General features: G+C 39.7%; 1 protein-coding gene across 1 annotated transcript in view; it reads right to left on the bottom strand.

Annotated features, from left to right (window-relative positions):
• HECW1 (HECT, C2 and WW domain containing E3 ubiquitin protein ligase 1) overlaps positions 1-20,603 on the bottom strand; it is a 447,195-nt gene that overhangs the window by 68,863 nt on the left and 357,729 nt on the right. The window contains 4 exon segments of the mRNA XM_070466974.1: positions 5,809-5,905; positions 6,805-6,871; positions 6,873-6,911; positions 15,241-15,375. Of these exon segments, the coding sequence (XP_070323075.1) occupies positions 5,809-5,905; positions 6,805-6,871; positions 6,873-6,911; positions 15,241-15,375 (338 nt within the window).

Raw genomic sequence — 20,603 nt, 5'->3', positions numbered from 1 at the left:
CTTTGTAATATGTTTTTCTAACATTCATATATTCAAAAATTTCAAACACTATGGCTAACAATCATCCCTTGTAATCATGCTTCAAAGAAGTTAGATGTTTTTTCTCTTTCTTGAAGAGATACAGCAGAAATCGGGAAGACTTAAGGATTGATATTTTATTAGTTTCACTTTTTTTGCTTAAATGTTTGAGATGCTTTTAGAGTCACATGTACTTGTAAGAAATTAATAAAGAGTGATCTGGTATACCTTTTAATCAGTTTCCTCTAATGGATGATTAAAAAAAGATTAATAAAAATACTGCAGATAAAACTTTTTCTCTCTCTGATTTTAATAATGTGAATCCAAATCTTCATCATAACTTGCTTGCTTTCAGGTAAAACTGTAATGAAATTGACCTTCTGGTGTGGGTATTTTTTAAGGAGATAAGAGAAACTTTTTGGCTTCGACAAAGATACATAAAATAGAATTACACAGAGAAACGCACTGTGGTCCAACCTGTCAGTGTAAATAGAGTACTGTTGTGGTAAATGTTATTTCCAAAACCCAGGGGTACTCATAGTAGCTTCTTGGACAGGGGATTTGGAAATTGGACCAGGTGAAAGCCCAGTCGGGCTGTGAGAACCACACCTCCTCCAGCAGCTGCTTCTCCTTCTGTGTCTCCGTGTCCTTGATTTCATGTGCCTGAGTGCTGTCCTCAAATCCTGGCGCCGCCTAACAGCCCTCTTGTCTGGAGGACTCTTGTGGACCCTGCTCCCCTGGCTTACTGACGTCAGTCCCATGAAGGACTGTCAAACTGATGTGTTCTCCCAATGGCAATGTCCCTGGGACAAGTCACTCTGCTGCCCCAAGGGACCCATATCTGGGTATGCCCCTGGTCTCTCTGCCTGGGGAAAATGGGAGAGAACATTTTAGGGGTCACTCTTTATTCCCAGGGTTCCTGGGGAAAAGAAGTCTGAAAAGAGTCAAGTCCATAAGGGCAGCAGGGTGCCCTCCTCAGCCAGGGGAAGCGGCACCCCCTGCAGTAGTCCTATCACTGCTCCCCACACTCAAACCACATCCACATGTGAGTTTTCTGAGAGTTTTGGTGGCTCTTCAGGCGTCATGACATCCTCTGTCATGTTTGTGAAAATCTCAGGCAGACCTACTAGTCTAAGGGGCCTCCAAGTGCCCCTGGGTCCAGCCCAAAGGCACTGGGGCCTAGGTGTGGGGAGATCTCTGATGGTGAGAATGCCATCTGCCTCTCCTGCTTGCATCCCATCAAGAAAACTCCAGTGCAAAGCTCCCATCAGAGCTCTGATCAGTAGAGCCACCTGCTTCTTTGACATCCTGACATCGTCATTTGTGGCCTCAAAACTCAATGTCTACAATGAAATCCTTGACACCCCTCCTTCATTATCTCTGAATTCTGATCATGTCCTCCGTGGCCCATAATACAATCTATAGCTATATATTTGGCTTAAAAATATCACAACTGTCTATCATTTGTCTTTCTCAATAGATTATAAAATCCCATGAGATCAATGTCTGTTTTGCTTCACTACTGGGTATGCAGCCCTAGTGCCATCCTGATTCAGAACACCTGCCCGATAAAAGCACTCGTTGAAGAAAGAATGGATGAATGAGGATGGCTATCATTGCATCTTCCCTCTTCCCGTGTGGTTTCCTTATGATTCACTTCTGTCTGCTGAACTCGGTTTTCTGAGAACTCATCCTCTATCATCTAACCCAGCGACTGGCTTTGTGAATCCAGGACAGTGGGTCCATGGCTCCCTGAGAATAGCAATGACCAAACAGGAATCATGGCCCCTCATGAGGACCACAGAGGAAGCAGTAAGTTCTTCCTTTGGTCAGAGTCATGGGGAGAGGAGGTTTTCCTTTTAACTCCTGGACCTTTAAAATCAAGTTAACTCACCCTCACACCACAGCTAGGGGCAGGCAAAGGCCCAGTCACAGTGAGTTGCGACCCGTTTTTTGGATCCTTGAAGCCTGACCCCTTGAAGAGCGGGCGCTTGCTCTCCTTTTGCCTTTTTGACTTCATGGCCAGTTTCTGATGTCACTTTGAGTTTTCAGTTTTTCAGGAGCTATTTGGGTTTCCAATCTGGACTCTACAGGTCCATCAGGGTCCATTAACTGTTTGAAATTATATGCAAAGATTCACATTTCTATGTTGGGAAGAGTCTATAAGAGCTTTCCTCAGATCCTCAGAAGCATCCTTAACCTTAAGAAGGATATTATTGTCTACATTAATTTCCAAGCTTTTTCCAATTCCAACATTGCCTAATTTCATGTCCCCCATATCTGGAAAAGTGTAACTGTGCAATTCCACACTGCAACAGAACCTTCAAGGTTTCTTAGATTTTGTTATAATGTGACAAAATCATATTGTGTTTACTATATAAATGCTGAAACTCTTCACTTCCCTTGGGAAATATACTCCAGGCTTTATTTTCAAAGAGGATTGTTTTTATTGTTTTTAAAATGATTTAAATGGGAGTCTAGTGCCTTTGGGGAGCTCACATTTCTCCCAAAAGCAAGCAGCGAATTCCTTACTTAGTGGTAGAATCAGTAGGGTAAAAAATGTTCAAGAGCAGTGATGTATCAGGAAGTTTTCAGGTTACAATGCCTCTGAAAATCCCTTGGAAATTCTCTTAAATTATTATGTAGTGTGAGTCAGACAGCAGCCCATGAATTGACCATATATGGCCCTGCCTTGCATGGCAGAGTAATAAAACTTGGGCAGAGTTGAAAATAAATGGAAGTCACACTCATTCAAGCTAAAGCTCTTTAGTTCAGTCTGAAAGTGATCATTGTTTCCTATCTTCAAAGTAGAGGGTCAGGCTCTGACAGGAGAGTGGTACAAAGACAAAGAAGATATAGATCCTGCCCTAAGGAGCTTATGGTATTGTAGGCAGACATCAGTAGTGGTAGAATACAAGCGATAAAGGAAAAATATCTTAGAGGTACAAAAACAAATGCTAGTAAAGCAAGGCAAAATAAATGCTAAAGTCTGCCTAGATCACTGAATCTTTGCATTTGATTTGAGCCTTTAAAATGGGCTGAGATGCCCTTAAGAGAAAAGCTATTCTAGGAAGGGTGGGGGTAGGAGAAAATACAGGCCCTTTGAGGGAGGTGGAAGAGACCAGAGGAAGGAAAAACTAGCCCACGATGGAGAGTTAGATTGGAGCCTGACTTAGGGGACTATGGAAATTGTGCTGAGAAATTTTGACTTTACTATATACACAACAGGAACCATGAGAAGTTTTTGTTTTTTGGCATTGTTTTGTTTGTATTGAGTGATGAAAATGGAAGTATTTGTTAATGCATTTTGAAATTCTGGAGAGAAAAGATGTAGGAGTGTCTCAACACAGTTCATCTAGTTCTTTAATTGCAAAGAATTCCACTCTTATGAGAGGGCTTACATCTTGCCTTAGCATGACCTCTGGTATAAGAAAGGTTCTGTCAAACCAGTGCCTTTTTGGAAAAGGAGCTCAGAGTTTCACAAGAAATCGAAGTGCTCCCCACAAAGAATTCCCCCCAAGGGCCCCATGTAAATAAGCCAATTTTATTAGTTGATGCATTTCTCACAAGTTCTCAAACTATGCCCAGATTTCCACCCACTCCCCCATGAAAACTAAGGTCTTATCGTAAAGGGGAGGAAGAAAAAACTGCAGAAGATCTACACGGACAGCCTCTTTTCACTTGTCTCTCAAACCCTCATGAAGTGGGCATGAGTCCCCAAATCACAAATCTGGCCTGAACTTCTCAGTGGCCTGGCTAGGGCAGCCACAGCAGGGTTAGGAAAAAGGCAGGGCCGATCAGGGCCCAGCGAGGGTAAGGGGCAGCAGCCCAGCCTGAAACAAGATCCGTGCTGGCCCCCTCAATGACGGTAAGGATAGAGTCACTTATCCACCACTGCCCCTCCACCTGCTGTCATGCGGCATGTTTCCTTGAGGACTAGATTCCAGAGAGGCTTCCAATGAGACAGGCCTGGGACCTGGGTCCCTTTGTGGCTGTGCTTCAGTGCTTGCCCCTGGACATACCTCTCTTTGAGCAACAGAATAGAATGTAACTGTGTGGGACTAGAAATAACTGTGTGTGGGGGCAGTTGGTACAAGTTCTGGACAAAAGATACAGAGGCCAAAAAACCCAGCTGCCACTTTTGAAGAGCCTGAAGCAAAAGTAGAGGGTTGGAAACAAAAGCTGGGCAACTGAGCATGCCCTCTGCACACAACTCCAAATAAAGGGAGGTGCAAAACACCCAAACCACCCCTCTGGACTGACCCCTGGATACACCCTCCCCTCCCCCACATAAGAAACCAGTTCACCATCCCCGCTCCCTCCACACCCAGTGGAGTGAGCAAGCAAGGTGACCTTTGGTTTCTTTTTGCTCCCCTCTGATGCAGCAGGTATCAAGACGACCTTGCCTGAATTTCTTGTCTGGCCTCTAGTCAATTTCTATTGATTGGGGAAGGCCAAGAACTGGTGGGTAACACTGAGCTGCTCTGAGGTTCTCCAGAAGAATGCCCTTGTGGCAGCTAGCCCTAAGGATACTCCATGGGAAACTTTATTGAAAGGCATGGGTGGTATGGGATCTAAGGAGGTAACGCTGTTTATAGTAGAGTGAAAGTGGGTATTTGCTAAGAGATTCGTGCAAGGTCCAGCAGAGAAATGGTGAAGATCCAAACATAGGCCATGCAGGGAGGAGAGAAAAGAAGGGTTGGGAGAAACTGAGGAGGTAAGTGTTTAGATGTGAAGCTGGAGAAAGAGGGAGGAGTTGAGATGGGCACTTGAGAGGATGGAGGCTCTAACTTATGTAGAGTGAAACCACAGGGAAAGTAGGTGTCAATGGGTGGTGATGGATAGGAAAGAACAATGAATGATCCATCCTGGCAGGATTAATAAAGATTTGAATAGCAAAGAGGTTATTTTGAGGTGTTGGTGACTCATTGAGGAGGTCGAAGTAGAGGATTACAGTTGTCCAGCAGAATCAAAAGACCTCCAGACGGGAGCAGGAGTCAGCGGGAGTCACTAGCTGCCCCCCTGCCCATGTTACCTGGTCCAGAGAAGCATCTCAGTGGAGCCCACATTGTGATCTGGTTTCAGCGAAGAAGAGACTGAGGGTAGAGGATTAAGTGATGCCTGCATCACTGGCACCTATGTGCTAGGGCAGGTTTTCAACTTGCAAGGGGACACAGTTAACCACTGTGCATCTCTAGCTTTTGAAATGCTGGGTAGTAAATGGAAGGAGACATATACTCTAATACCTCGGTGAGAATGTAGGATTTAACTTCAGAGGATAATTTTTTTTTTTTTTTCTAATCACTTTGGGTGGTTTTCCCTTCCAAATGAAGTGATTCAGAGTTTCAGAGACACTCATTCAAAAATGACCCTAATGAACAATAAGATTTAAGTAGTTAAAACACTTATGAAACTTTTTTGTTTGCTCGTTTATGAATATAGTCATCTAATATAAGTACACCTTTAAACAATTATATTCTTTAAATAAAGTAATTCATGCGGTGCTTTATATAAATAATCTTTGATGAAAGTTATTTTGCTCCTTTTCTGTGCTTCCCTCCAAATCAATGGAAACCATTTTAGCATCATGTGAATAATTGGTAAGCTGACATGATAGCTATCTCTGATTGCAATAGAACACCTGGATCCTTCATTGTAAGTATTTAGGTTATAATTTAAATGCACGAATAAAACACATCATAAGCGTCTGCCATCTCTCCACAGAGGTTGTTCCACCTGGAAAACCAGTGGGAGAGACCTGGAATTAGAGAGTGGTAGACAAGCCCCTACCTGAGTGTGTGGTTTCTTGCCAAGCTTGGCTGGCGCTCTTGCAGCATTTCAAAAATGTTTGGCTGGCGAAGAAATGCCACAATCTTGTCGTTATATGCTGAAACAGACAAAAGTGCAAGTTGTGGTTGAATCTCCAGCCCAGAGATGATTTCACTAATGATTGGAAAACGGCAGCTTGATACCAGGATTAATGGAGGAGAGTCTGAAGGGCAGGGAGCATACTCATCAAAATAATGTAAGCTCTTGGGCTTTTTTTTCTGTGACATAATAGCCTGGCTATTTTTAAATGATCAAACCCAAAGCGAACCAGATCTAAGTTAATTATCTTTAATATTGTAGGAATTTACCTTGGTGTTAACTCAACCCCCCCCCCCCACCAGGTGAACAGATTAAAGAGAATAAAATAGGTCTTTCATGAGTGGAGTTATACTCCATTCCTTCTAACTTCTCTTATAAAAAAAAAGAGCTATTATGGCAAATTCAAAGAAATCCTTTACTGAGCACTTGTACTTATGACTTCTGCCATTGGTTGAATTTCCCAATAGGGATAATGAAAACATCCAAATCCATGTAGACTCTCTCACCATCTTGATATAAGTGTTTTGGAATGAGGTAGCTGAAGTTAGAAATGGAGCCTCTTCTAGCTTATCCTCATACACACACACGGGAATAGAGGTCTAAATTAGAAACTGCATCTAAAAGCAACCACATCCATCACTTTATCTAAACTATGCTATCCGGGGACCCAGCTAACAAACCACTGAATAGAATAAAGAGGGAGGGGAATGAGGGTCTGGAAGAGGGGAGAGAAAAAGAAGTGAAGAGAGAAGGACATAGTGGAGGAAGGAAAGGCAAGAGGTGCAAGAGGAAGATGGGAATCAGGGGTAGGGGAGTAGACAATACTAGAAAGGAAACACAGAGTCCTGAATAGTAAAGGAGTCACAATAAGGAAAACAAGGTGTTGGCTATCCAGGGGTTCACAAGTGTGATACATACCCAGCGGCAACGACTCATGTTGGTGCTGGCTTCGAATAGCAGCTACTAGGCTGTGTCCTGGCCTGGCCCAGTAAAGAGGCTCCTCTGTTTCTAGAGACTTCAGAGGCCTAATTTCAAAATAAAATTGTAAGTGTTAAAAACCTCATCCATTTCGGATGATCTTTGGATACTAATTTTTCAAAATGAGTGGCAAAAAGGCCCTGACATAACCTAAATGAAAGGAGGAATGAAGCTATAATCCCAAAAGTGATGGAAAATTAGCATGTTCGAAAAAAATGTCTCAGTAGAATGGTTGGTGTTGTGGTTTTTAAGAAGGTGACTATGCCAAATGCCATGAATGTTCATCTCATTAATACATGCAATAGACTAAGAAATATTTATCATCAGAAATATGTTAAAGGGAATATTATCAGTAAAGTAGGTCTATGATCTTCATCTCTAAGAGGCAGCACTGAACTTCATAGCCAAATGTGGACTGGGCTGACTGTCTTAAACAGTGTTTATTATACTTGAAAGGCTATTCTTCGTTTAGCATCTTTTCTCCCATTCACTATACTGGTTACTCTTTACACAGTCTCATATCTTCACAAAATCTGGCAAGATAAGCATTATTAGCCCCAGTTTACAAATGGGGAATCTGAGGATCAGAGAAAATAAGTTTTTTTTCCAAAATTTTTAACTGTAAGAGATAGAACCAGGATACTAACTAACACTTGACTGTCAAGAATTGTTTTTCACTTCCCCATACTACTAGCCTGCATCCAGTATTTTGGTTTGGGTTGGACATTTTGACAAAACTTCATGGGACACAGAATTTGCTTAGCTTAAAACTGATATTTGTGATGATTAACTTTAATTTAGCTTGATTTTAAATTTTTATAAATTCCCTAGGTTCTAGAGCATGACAATGACTTTCTACCACGACTCCATATATATTTTGCTCCCGAAAGGACCCTTGCAGGGTAAGCTATTTGAATGGAGGCACCACAGATTTCCACACTGGAGTACATTCACCAGATATATGGCGATGAGTGTAGATGACTCACTCTATGTGACAAAGAAGTCAAAATAGGCTTTAAAATATTTAAGAATTTTGAAGATGACATTGGAAGATATTCATAAAGAGCTCAAATATCCTGACAAAAAGAAGTAAGAAAATTCTCCAAGACCAGAATTCACACACACAGAATTCAGGAGAGGTGATGAGCTCCTATGGCATAAACCCCGGAAAGGCCAGGTCCATCTAAAAGTGGTCACTTAAGACGAGGCCCTGTGTGATAATGCAGGTGGCAATCTTCAAGGCAGATTATGTAGGGCTTCCTAATTACAGAAATGGTAATTGCTGGTTTTCCTTTAGGTTCTACTTTCATATTTCACACAGACAAGAATAACATCTCTCAGATGAGATGTGCTACCAGTTCACTCTCTATGTGGCAGTCTTTGAGCTGCTCCTCTGGAATAAGGAAGGATGCAGATTCATCCTTTTCCTCTCCTGATCCTTCTTCTTGCCCTTGTGTCACTTAAGGGACAAGGGGAATAGATTTTGTGCCACTCGGGCTGACTTCTCACTTTGATGCCACCAGTACCCAGCTCTCTTCAGTGGGTGTAGCCAGCTACCGAGATTTAGATGCTGGAACTTCCATAACAGCACTTTCTGGTTAAACGGTTACAATGCAAAGTGATGAAAGAAAGATTTGCTGATGGCTGATATGCAATATTTAGTCTCATATTTCTCTCTTTCCATGAATTAATAAATATGTAAAGGCTTCCTGGGACTGAAATATCTCTTTTCCTTCCAGGGGGTTATGTCAGTCTGCTGTAATGTGTGTTGAAAATATTTGTGATACTATAAAGACAGGAATCTCAGAAACAGCTGAAGGCTATCTAAGAGATGAATTACAGAAAGAAATTGGGAAAACAGGGAGACCTGAGAATGGAACTCAAGAAGGCCTGGCTGTGCACTGAACTTTGCCTGGGGAAAAACAAGGCTTTGAAGCACGAAGAGGCTCACTTCTCTTCACGGGGGTCATAAGGAATTCATGTGTTGTAGAAATGCTTTAGGGAAAGATGGTTCTTGCTTTTAAGGTTACCTGCTTACTGCAAAACCAAGCCAGACTGAAAGACTGCAGAACCAGAGGAAGGTCAGCCACTCTGAAGGCAGATGACTGGCTGAGGGATACGTGGCACCGTGACTATGAGCGAGATGAAGGAAACGATACTGGGGAGCGGTGAGGCTTGTGGAGTCCTGAGCCGTGGCATCATCGGCCGAGGATAAATGAGGTGACTGTAGAGTGGTACTGGATGGACTCCAGATGAGAGAACTGGAGGATGATAGTGTTAAATAGAAATGTGCTTCTTTAACCAGGGGCCAGAAATTTACAGGGATGGAAACAATTTCAGGCAGAGCTAAAAAAGACTCTAATATTCTAAGATTTCATAGAACGTGGTATGTGCTGGAATCCTTGTGGTTCAGTTGTTCAGTTGCTAAGTTGTGTCTGACTCTTTGTGACCCCATGGACTGCAGCATGACCTAGGCTCTCCTGTCCTTTACTATCACTATCGCAAATGTGGCCCCAAAGTGGTAATAAATGGTCCATCGAGGGAAGCCTGCCACCAACTGAGTGACTAATGTGGATCTCACTGCAAACATGATGCTAACGTTTGCTTTCCTAACTACTTAAAATACCTAAAAGAATCTATTTTCCATTTAAAACTAAGATTATATGACTCCCCGAAATTCCCAGAATTTTACACTTTTGGGCACTTTTTGGGTCACTGAGTTTCTCAGGTAGGGGTGCATGTGTGTGCACACAAGAGAGGTACAGAAAGAGAGTGGGGAGGGGAGGAAGGGGGGAGGAAAGGAGGGGGAGGGGGGAAGGTGGGGAGGGAGGGGGAGAAGGAGAAAGAGGAGGGAGGAGACAGACAGGGCCAGGGGAGGGAGGGAGAAGACAGCCCCACGCGATTGCTTTTTAGATTTCTTTTCTTTTGATGTTGAGATAGCTTTAATCATAATTGCAAATACACAAACTTCAAACATTTAGCTCTCCAGACAAAACAGAATAGATATGCTCAGAAAATAGTTTCCAGCAACTGGAAAACAAGCTTCTCTTCTGTGTTACAATTTGGAAATGTAAACTGGTGTTTTTTAAAAATCTGTGATTGAAAACTGCAGGTTTTAGACTGAATTTGGGCTGGTCATCAGCTAATGCTGTCTCAAAAATGCTGGAGACCTGGTGATAAAAATTGCAAGTTCAGAGGAAAAGCCCAAGTGATGAATTTACGTTCATCTCTAGATTCTTTTCCTATTCTAAAAGTAGATCATTAACAAAGTTTGCAGAACTATACAGAAATAAGAGCGATCTATGAGGTTTTTCAACATGTTTCTAAAGGCAAAAAGTGGGCAACAAACAATGTACAAGAGAAAGGTTTGAATTAAATTATGGAAACACATAGAATAAAGTATAGAAATATTTTAATGGCATGGAAAATATCTACAATGTGCTATAATGGTAAAGGAAGATACAGAAGTATAGACAATACAATTCAACTGTTTTACTTCATTGTGTACCAGGAATTTTCTCCAGATGGACAGCTATACCAGCCTTTTGATTTCTTTTCCATCTGTGCCTATATTTTCTATACTCATTAGATACCATTTTTAATTCAAAAATGTACTTTCATAGGTTATCTGAATTTTACAAACTTCCAAACAAACTTGTGATAGGTTACATGGAATCAAGAGGAAAATTCCCAATTTTAAGAAGCAGTGCAAAAGTTACCATCCCCAAAGGCCAGCTTCCTGCATGATGGCCTCTGTCATTAGAGTTGATACAGTGACTTTTGTCATAAAAGCAGCTCACTGCAAAGTATGATTCACAGTGACTTCTGCTTTGAGAGTGAAAAGTCAATTTCTCTTTTCTGTCAGACTCCTGTCCTTTACTTGAGGCAATTACTGTTAAGCATTTTTATATGTACCCTTCCAGAAATGTTCTATGACTAATGACTTCTCTTACTTGACCAAGATAAGATGGTGAAAGAAACAAACATTATGTGGTCTTTACCCTTCCTTATTAATGGTAATTTACATTGCAAACTGCAGTACAAACAAGCAAAGCTGACCTCCAGTGATTTCCTTATTGATAGAAACATGGGATCTTGATCTGCTCTTTTCTACTTATCCATGTCCAATTCTGTCTGGACACTATGGAAGTGATAAAGCCTGTTTTGTTGGCCCTTAAATATATTTCAGATGGATGTGCCACTGTATTAAAATGCATGTGAAAGAGTCAAATCATGAGCTATACTACAGTAAAAATTAATTTAAAAGAAGGCAAAGAATGATCTTTTTATGCATAGAATCCTATATTCCTCATATTAACTGCTTTCAGGAAACTGCCTCAACAATTTTCAGGTAAGGTAAAGGCTAAAAAGACATTGAGCAGTGCCTCTTCTAATAACCTATTGTTTGGGTTTTGACAGGAATTTTTACCATCTAGGATCTTGACTTTGGAAACTGATTTTAATTCCATCCTTAAGTACAGTGGATAAAAAAATCAACCCCTGAACAACACTCAAGAAATGGCTCATGAAGGTGAACAGAAAATATTTATTCCCAAAGCTGAGGTCTAAGAAACATCTAGAGTGAATTCCCTATTGCCCATCAGAGGTGACACAGAAAAATCATGGATTATGGAAATACTTCATTGATATTCTTAAGTCTCATCTTTCCAACTGCTTAGCTGTCATTTCTAATTGGCTCTCCTGCTGTTTCCATCCTCATCATTGACTCATATAAAGTTACACCTGCAAGCCTCCCCACCTGGCTTTCCTGCTCATCTTATCTGGGACTGTGTGTCTAGCCTCACAGATGCTGAAAATCATAGAGCTGAAGAGGACTTTAGTGGCCATCCCAGTTCCCTTGTCTCTGTTTACAGATGGGGAAACTGAGACCATGGAAAGGGAAGGAAGGTACAATGACCCACAGCACCTCTGCAGAGAGGCCAGAGATGGGATTTCAATCTGCTGACCCAAGTCTTAAGTCTCCCTCCTCCACAACCCCCGACTTTCCTGAGGTTGTGCTGTTTCTTTGTTACCCCAACTTAGGGCCTCATCACCTATTTGGTCTGTGGCAGTGGCCTCTCATGGCCTTTCTCACATCCTCCTGTGCCACAATCCCATCTCTTCTTGGCTGTCACTGTCTCCTTTAAAAATATGAGTTTATACTGGACTGGAAGTTGAGAAATCTGAACTGCAGTTCTGAACTCCCTGGGTGACTTGAGTTCTTGATACTTTAGTTTACTTTATTGTGAAATATGATCATTAACCAGAGTGAAATTACCATCTAGGAGTGTTTGGAGATGCTTAAGGGAGATGCTTCTCTGGTAGCTCAGCAGGTAAAGAATACACCTGCAATGTGGGAGACCTGGGTTCAGTCCCTGGGTTGGGAAGATCTTCTGGAGGAGGACACGGCAACCCATTCCACTATTCTTGTCTGGAGAATCCCATGTACAGAGGAGCCTGGTGGGCTATAGTCCATGGGGTCACAAAAAGTCGGACACGACGGAGCGACTAAGCACAAGGGTATTTTGGTTTTTGTTTCTGTTGTCATAGTAACTGACACTCCTGAAATTTAATGAATGGGACCAGGAGAAAAGATCCTGCAATGACAAGGAAGGATCCTACACTTCAGAGAACTGTCCCCCTAAATTGCTAATAATCTTTCCCTTTTGTGAAACAGTGGGTGAACTGATCTCTAAAAGCCCATTTTAATATATAAATCATCATATTATTCTTCTCAAATTCATTCCAAGGACTTTTTATAAAAGTCCTAACTAACTCTTTCATGTGGCATTCAAAGCTTTCCAAATTTCGAAACAAAAACCAAGTGGAAACTTACTATTCTGGTCACACTGAACTATTTATTCCCTGTCTTTCTTAAGACCTTTCTCAACCCTATCTCGGCTCCTATCCTTCAGCTATGCTCTCTGCGGGGGCTGCTCTTTCTCTGCCTTTGTACTTGCTAGGTTTTACCGATTTCTCTAGGTCTAGGTCAAGCACCTTCTTTTAAAAGAAACCTTTTCTTGGCCTCCTTTGAACTTCTGTGGCATTTGTCCTAACATCTCTCTTGGCACTCAACCATACTTTAATTTCTTTTGTTACTTAACTCTGTGTATGTTTCTGGCCTGGCTTCAAAAATAGAATACACATTTCTCCAGGGCAGGGGTCGTATCTCACACATCTTTGCATTTCACAGTGCTCGTAGTAAACCCTGCACTTCATCAATATTTGTGAAACAAAATCATATTAGAGCAAATACAAGGAACATTTCCACCACCCGCCTCTCTCTGTTTTTACAGAGGTCTTCCTGACTCCTCACACCCTAGGCTGGGTTCTCACAGTAGGAAGAACCAGGTATTTGCTTTCATAGAGGCCGAGTTCCTGTTTACCCTGGTGTGCTGCCTCTGGATCAGGTATTCTCTGCCTCCCAGCTTCCCTCCTGGTTTTCCCTTGTGTCACTGCAAAGCTACCAGCAGAGAGAGGTTGGGCAGAGGGATGTCAGTGGCTAAAAAACCTGATGGACGGTCAACTGGAGAGTGAATGAATTAGGAAGTATACAGATGGCTGATGCCCTCTTCTCATCATGTTAGTCTATTTTGGCTGATGCAGATGGCACTTTGTTATTAACACTGATATTCAGTGTGACTGTGTTTGGGCTAGTCAATAACATTAAGGAAATGTTTTGGAACAGGTAAAGTGATGCTCATGATCTTAATCTTGTTCTTTCAACAGGAAGGTTTTAAAATGTATATTTTCAGGTTAAATTCATATACATGTAAAAGATTTATGTTTAGGAGTTTCATTGAGTATTTGACCATGGTGAATCTGAATCTGGCAGTACTGAGCTTCTTTTATCATATGCTATGATGCTCTATGTTAATACTGAAATTTACCTTAATAATATTAAAGAGCTTATACATTTAAAATAGATTAAAATGGCATATTCAAGGTGATACAGAGTTCTGAATTTATCCATTATCATATCAAGACAATACATCTTATGATTTCTGAAGTGTTATAAAAGGGAGAGGGACTATATGTGCTGAGTTGAGAAGTCAGGGCACGGCTTTCTGTAGTCTATGAATGTGTCAACTGCTGAGTGCCTGGAATCTGGAGGGTCCTGACACCCACATAACCCCTGGAGAGTGTATAATGCTCCCTCGTGCATGGTCACATACACATTTTATGTATATGCAGTAAGAGTTAACATGCTTTCAATAGCACCCTGAAATTATACTTAAGATGACTCCATGAAAGAAAAATTCAATTTATCACAGTGGCCTTAAACTGTGAGTGCCCCTGGTTAGAAATGGTTACATTTCTCAGTGTATACAGATGAGTGTCCTGAAGAACTAGTAAAGATTTTTTTTTTTTTTGTATACTAAGCTTTCATTAAAACAAGCTCTTCCCTTGAGACTTATGTTTGTTCTCTAGAGGCTGACAGGTGGATGGTTATTTTCTGCTTCTCCAGAGATGTCCACTGTGGTTCTCCCTCGAATGACTCTCTATGGGACCATATATATGTTTCTTTCTTTCTACAGCACCTTTTCCATTTTTTAAAAATCTCATTATAATCTAACTCTACAAGCTGTTTTATTGGAAACGGTCCTCAGAGCCTGTATCATCTGAGATCCTGGTGGTTTCTATGAAAAGAAGGTATAGATACTTGGGAAATGTCAGGACATAAAAAAGAGATTTGCTCATATTGTCAATAGAAAAAAAAGCTATGTTTTGAGTTTTGGTTCAAGAAGGGAGAACAGGAAAGGATATGGGATATAGAAAAAGGAATTCAGAAAGGCAAGGAACCTGATGCTTAAGAAAGGGGGCAGCCTTTCATGGCCCAGCAGAAGGTAATCAATCATGTTGAGTGAAAGAACATATAAACCAGGGAAGGGCAGATGCTAGGGTGGGAACAGAGTATTCATGTGGCCCAGTTCATTTCCCCCAGTTTTCAGTCCATGAATGCATTACTGAAGTCTTGTCCAAAATCTAGGGAGAGGGAGAAGTTTAAAAGCAGTTTTATGCTGCCTAGTAGTTCTACCACCATTTAAGAATTCACATGTGACCAGTGGGCTGAGGAAACACCATATCAGCCATAAGTATAGGGATGTCTTGATGCTGTATTTTCAGTTTTCTTTAAACTAGATGGATTTTTCAGTAATGTGACTGTGTAGGAAAAAAGGAAAGGCAGAAGGAAAGCAATCTGAGGATGGGTCCAGAACACGAAGTGGGTGCCTCGAGTCATCGTCCTCCCTACTAAAGAGCATATGGATTTGGCCCAGCCCCTGGGGGAAAAGGCAACTCTAGATCCTGGCCCCACCAGGACAGGCTGACCCTGTGGCCCTGTGAAAGGTAGGGCAGGGGCAGAGGAGGTGTTACCTCTCCAGCACTGTAACTTCGGAGCCTCTGGAGATGCTGGCGATGAGTCAGATGGTTGGGAAGACGACCGTTCTGAAGAGGGATTCGGGGGTCAATAAAAGTGGTAGCTCGACTGTTGTGGTCCACGAAGAAAGACTACAGACAGACCAGGAAAGAGCATACACATGAGAACCAGCCAAGTGAAGTGAGTGATACCCAGGAGCACTCCAGGGCTCAGTCATCAAGTTCATGTTTGCCCCCTCCTTTTCATCTATGCCCCTCCTGTTCACCATATTTAATGCTTCGAATGAATAAATTATCCTTTTAGATATATCCTCTGTGATTTTAACATGCAAATAATAATAACTTTGTCTCTCTTAGAGGGCTCTTTTATCTTCTGCCTCCTTTTTTTTGTAATACAAATGAGAACTTACAAAACAATGTTAAATAAGATAGGGAAGCTGCAATATTCTTGTTCTTTATTTTGATAGGTAAACTACTAGGGTCCAATTGTAAAGTGGACTGTGGTTCATTACATCAAAGAGTCTTTATTATGTCATGAAAACATTTCCCTTCCTGCTTTACTATGTTTTATTTTAAAAATCTAAATGTGTATTTATTTTTCATCAAGTACTTTTTGAGCATTTCTTAAAATGATCGCCTGTAATTCCTCCTATAAACTATTGTTTAAAATACTAGAGATACTAGATTTACTAGTAGTAAATGACTCATACATCTTTGGGAGAAAAATCTATTTAATTGTGTTTGGTCATTCTTTTATATTATGTCAAATTCAACTTCGTTTCTAATATAAACTTTTTGGAACTCAAGTGAATTTTGTCTATAGCTTTTTTTTTTTAAGAAAAATTTAGATTTCCCTAATTTTACTTGTAATTATCTGTGTATGTTTAGTTTTATGCAATTTAATAATGTGCAGGTTCATGTATCCATCACCACAGTCAGAATACTAAACAGTTCAGTCACTGTAAAGACCCTTCATGGTCCTTTAAAAGAAAAAAAAATTCAAGAATGCTATATAAATGGAATCATACAGTATATAATCTTTTGAGATTGACTTTTTTCACTCAATATAATTTCCTTGTGATTCATCCAATTTGTTACATGTATCAGCAGTTCATTCTTTTTTTTTACATTGTTGGTTAGTTTTCTATGGTACAGATGTATTAAATTTATGACAATAGTTTTTGCTTTTTGTCCAGTTTCATTGGCAAAGTTAAAATGGCTTCATAAAATGAATGATTTCCATTTATTCCTATGTTCCAGAGTAGAGCACAGAGTTATCTGGGACTGTGTAATGCATTCACTGATACATTTTCCTAATTATTCTGCAAGTCCATTAAATTTTTTGTATTTACCAAGTCAAATTACTCATTTCTTCTAGATTTTCTGTGGTATTATTTATTTAATTATATACATATCTTTTTTCCTTTTAAAAATTTTCCTGCACCTGTTAAACTTCATTTCTTGGTTTTATTTACTATTTTCCTGTAGTTCAGTTCAGTTGCTCAGTCGTGTCCAACTCTTTGCGACCCCATGGACTGCAGCATGCCAGGCTTCCCTGTCCATCACCAACTCCCAGAGCTTGCTCAAACTCATGCCCATTGAGTCAGCAATGCCATCCAACCATCTCATCCTCTGGCGTCCCCTTCTCCTCCTGCCTTCAATCTTTCCCAACATCAGAGTCTTTTCCAGTGAGTCAGTTCTTTGTATTAGGTGGTCAGAGTATTGGCATTTCAGCTTCAGCATCAGTCCTTTCACTGAATATTCAGGACTGATTTCCTTTAGGATTGAATGATTGGATCTCCTTGCTGTAGGGGACTCTCAAGAGTCTTCTCCAACACCACAGTTCAAAAACATCAATTTTTCGGCGCCTAGCTTTCTTTATGGTCCAACTCTCATATCCATAGGAAAAACCATAGTTTGACTAGACAGACCTTTGTTGGCAAAGTAATGTCTCTGCTTCTTAACATGCTGTCTAGGTTTGTCCTAGCTTTTCTTCCAAGGAGTAAGTGTCTTTTAATTTCATGGCTGCAGTCACCACCTGCAGTGATTTTGGAGTCCAAGAAAATAAAGTCTGTCACTGTTTCCATTGTTTCCCCATCTATTTAAAAATGAAAATTTTTCCTTAGTTTAATTTATTTCTCTTCGAGAACAACTCTTACATTATTTTCTAATTCATGCACTTTTATTATTTTAAAATAAATAATAAATACACTTCTGCTTTATTACTGCTGCTTTTTTATCTTCTCTAAGCTATCGATTTGAAAACTTTTTTTTATATTTATTTTTCTTGTTTGATAATACAAACCAGTGCTGCTAATCCTCTGAATATAGCCTCTCTGAATTCCATGTTTTATTAAGTATCACTCACTTGCATTTTCAATAATTTCTTAATGATTTATAAGGCTTAATTTTATTTAAAATCCAATAGTCTCACAGAGTATTGTTTTGAATTTTCAAATAGCAAAGATTTTGTTTTTAATGGTTGCTTTTAAACTCATTATTTAAAATTTGGCTTTATTGTCTGTGGCCATGGAATTTGAGTATTTTCTGCTTTTTTGCTTTCTTTGTGTTATAGAATGTTATCACTTAGAAAAATAGTCCATATGATCTTGAAAAGGAGTTATAAGATCCACTTTTTAAAAAAAATTGAGTTTATTTACAAGTATTTTATTCTTTTTGTTATGAGTTTAGATGGGATTAATTTTTTTGCTTTCTCTTTCTAATAGTGCACAGAAAAGCAACATATTCTACATATTAATCTTATATCCTAAAAATTTACTCAATTCACTTATTAGTTCTAATAGATGTTTGGTAGAGACTTTAGAGCTTTCTATATATACTATCATACCACCTGCTGGTATGATAGTGAGTTCTACTTTATTTTCTTCCAATTTTTGATGTTTTTAAATTTCTTTTTCTTATTTGATTATGGTGGCTAGAACTTATAAGACTATTGTAAATAGAAGTGGCAAGAGTGGGCATCTTGGTATGTTGTTTCTGGTCTTAGAGGAAAATATTTCAGCTCTTTATCACTGAGCATGATGTTGGCTATGGGTTTGTCATAAATGGCCTTTATTATGTTGGGATATGTTCCCTCTACACCAACTCTGATAAGAGTTTTTATCAGAAATGGATTTTTAAAATACTTGACAAAAAGATTTTGTCAAGTTCTTTCTCTGCATCTATTGAAATGATCATGTGCTTTTTTTCCTTCCTTTTGTTAATACGGTGTATCACATTGATTGATTTGTGGATGTTCAATCATCCTTGCATTTTCTGGAATGTATCTCCCTTGATCATGGTATATGATCCTTTTAAGCTATTGTTGAAATTTATTTTTTAATATTTTATTGAGCATTTTAATCTATATTCATCAGAGATACTGGCCTGTAATTTTCTTTCTCTTTTTTTGTAGTGTCTTTGGTCTTGGTATCAGGGTAATGGTAACCTTACAGAATGAATTTGGGAGTATTCTTGCCTCTTTAAATTTTTAGATTAAAATACCTAGGAATAAACTTAATCAAGGAAGTAAAAGACCTATAACTCTGAAAACTATAAAACACTGAAGGAGGAAATTGAAGATGATACAAACAAATGAAAAGATATCCCATGTTCATGGATTGGAAGAATTAATATTGTTAAAATTTCCATACTACTCAAAGCAATATACTGAGTCAATACAATCTCTTTCAAAATACCCATGACATTTTCCCCATAACTAGAATAAATAATTCTAAAATGTATGTGGAACCACAAAAGACTCAGAGTTGCCAAAACAATCTTGAAAAAGGAACAAATGTTTCCAAGCTCCCTGACTTCAGACTGTTCTACAAGCTACTCAAAACAGCATGGCAGTGGCACAAAAACAGACACACAGATCAATGGAACAGAAGTAAGAGCTCAGAAATGGACTCATGCACTTTGGTCAATTATTTATGACAAAGAAGACAAGAATATACAATGGAGAGGAAAGATAGTCTTTTCAATAAATGATGCTAGGAAAACTGGATCAGCTCAGTTCAGTCACTCAGTTGTGTCCGACTCTTTGCAACCCCATGAACTGCAGCACGCCAGGCCTCCCTGTCCATCACCAACTACCGAAGTCCACTCAAACTCATGTCCATCAAGTCAGTGATGCCATCCAGCCATCTCATTCTCTGTCATCCCCTTCTCCTCCTGCCCCCAATCCCTCCCAGCATGAGGGTCTTTTCCAATAAGTCAACTCTTCGCATGAGGTGGCCAAAGTATTGGAGTTTCAGCTTCAGCATCAGTCCTTCCAGTGAACACCCAGGACTGATCTCCTTTAGGATGGACTGGTTGGATCTCCTTGCAGTCCAAAGGACTCTCAAGAGTCTTCGCCAACACCACAGTTCAAAAGCATCAATTCTTCGCTCAGCTTTCTTCACAGTCCAACTCTCACATCTATACATGACCACTGGAATAACCATAGCCTTGACTAGATGGACCTTTGTTGACAAAGTAATGCCTCTGCTTTTTAATATGCTATCTAGGTTGATCATAACTTTCCTTCCAAGGAGTAAGCGTCTTTTAATTTCATGGCTGCAGTCACCATCGGCAGTGATTTTGGAGCCCAAAAAAATAAAGTCTGACATGGTTTCCCCATCTAGTTGCCATGAAGTGATGAAACCAGATGCCATGGTCTTAGTTTTCTGAATGTTGAGCTTTAAGTCAACTTTTTCACTCTCCTCTTTCACTTTCATCAAGAGACTTTTTAGTTCCTCTTCACTTTCTGCCATTAATTTATGACAAAGAAGACAAGAATATACAATGGAGAGGAAAAATAGTCTTTTCAATAAATGATGCTAGGAAAACTGGATATAGCTACTTGTAAAAAAATGAAATTAGATCATTCACTAACACTGTATATGAAAATCAGCTTAAAATGGATTAAAGACCTAAATGTAAGACCTAAAACAAACAAACAAAATTTTAGAAGAGAACATAGGCAGAACACTAACATAAATTGTAGAAATATTTTTTGGGGTCTGTCTTCCAAGGCAGAAGAAACAAAAGCAAAAATAAACAAATGGGACCTAGTTAAAAGCTTCTGCACAGCAAAGGAAACCATTGATAAAATAAAAAGATGCCTACTGAATGGGAGAAAATATTTGCAAATGATATGACTGATAAGAGCTTAATATCCAAAATATATAAATAGTTCATACAGCTCAATGTTAAAAAAAATAATCTGATTAAAAGATGGGCATAAGGCCTGAGGAGATATTTTTCCAAAGAAGATATACAGATGGTCAATAAGCACATGAAAAGATGCTCAACAGTGTTAATCACCAGAAAAGTGCAAGTCAAAACCATAATGAGACATGTCACCTCACTCCTGT

The sequence above is a fragment of the Odocoileus virginianus genome, chromosome 1 (assembly GCF_023699985.2).
Source record: "Odocoileus virginianus isolate 20LAN1187 ecotype Illinois chromosome 1, Ovbor_1.2, whole genome shotgun sequence".
Classification (NCBI taxonomy): domain Eukaryota; kingdom Metazoa; phylum Chordata; class Mammalia; order Artiodactyla; family Cervidae; genus Odocoileus; species Odocoileus virginianus.
Note: the sequence above shows the minus strand (reverse complement) of the source record. Positions and strands in the feature narration are given on the sequence as shown.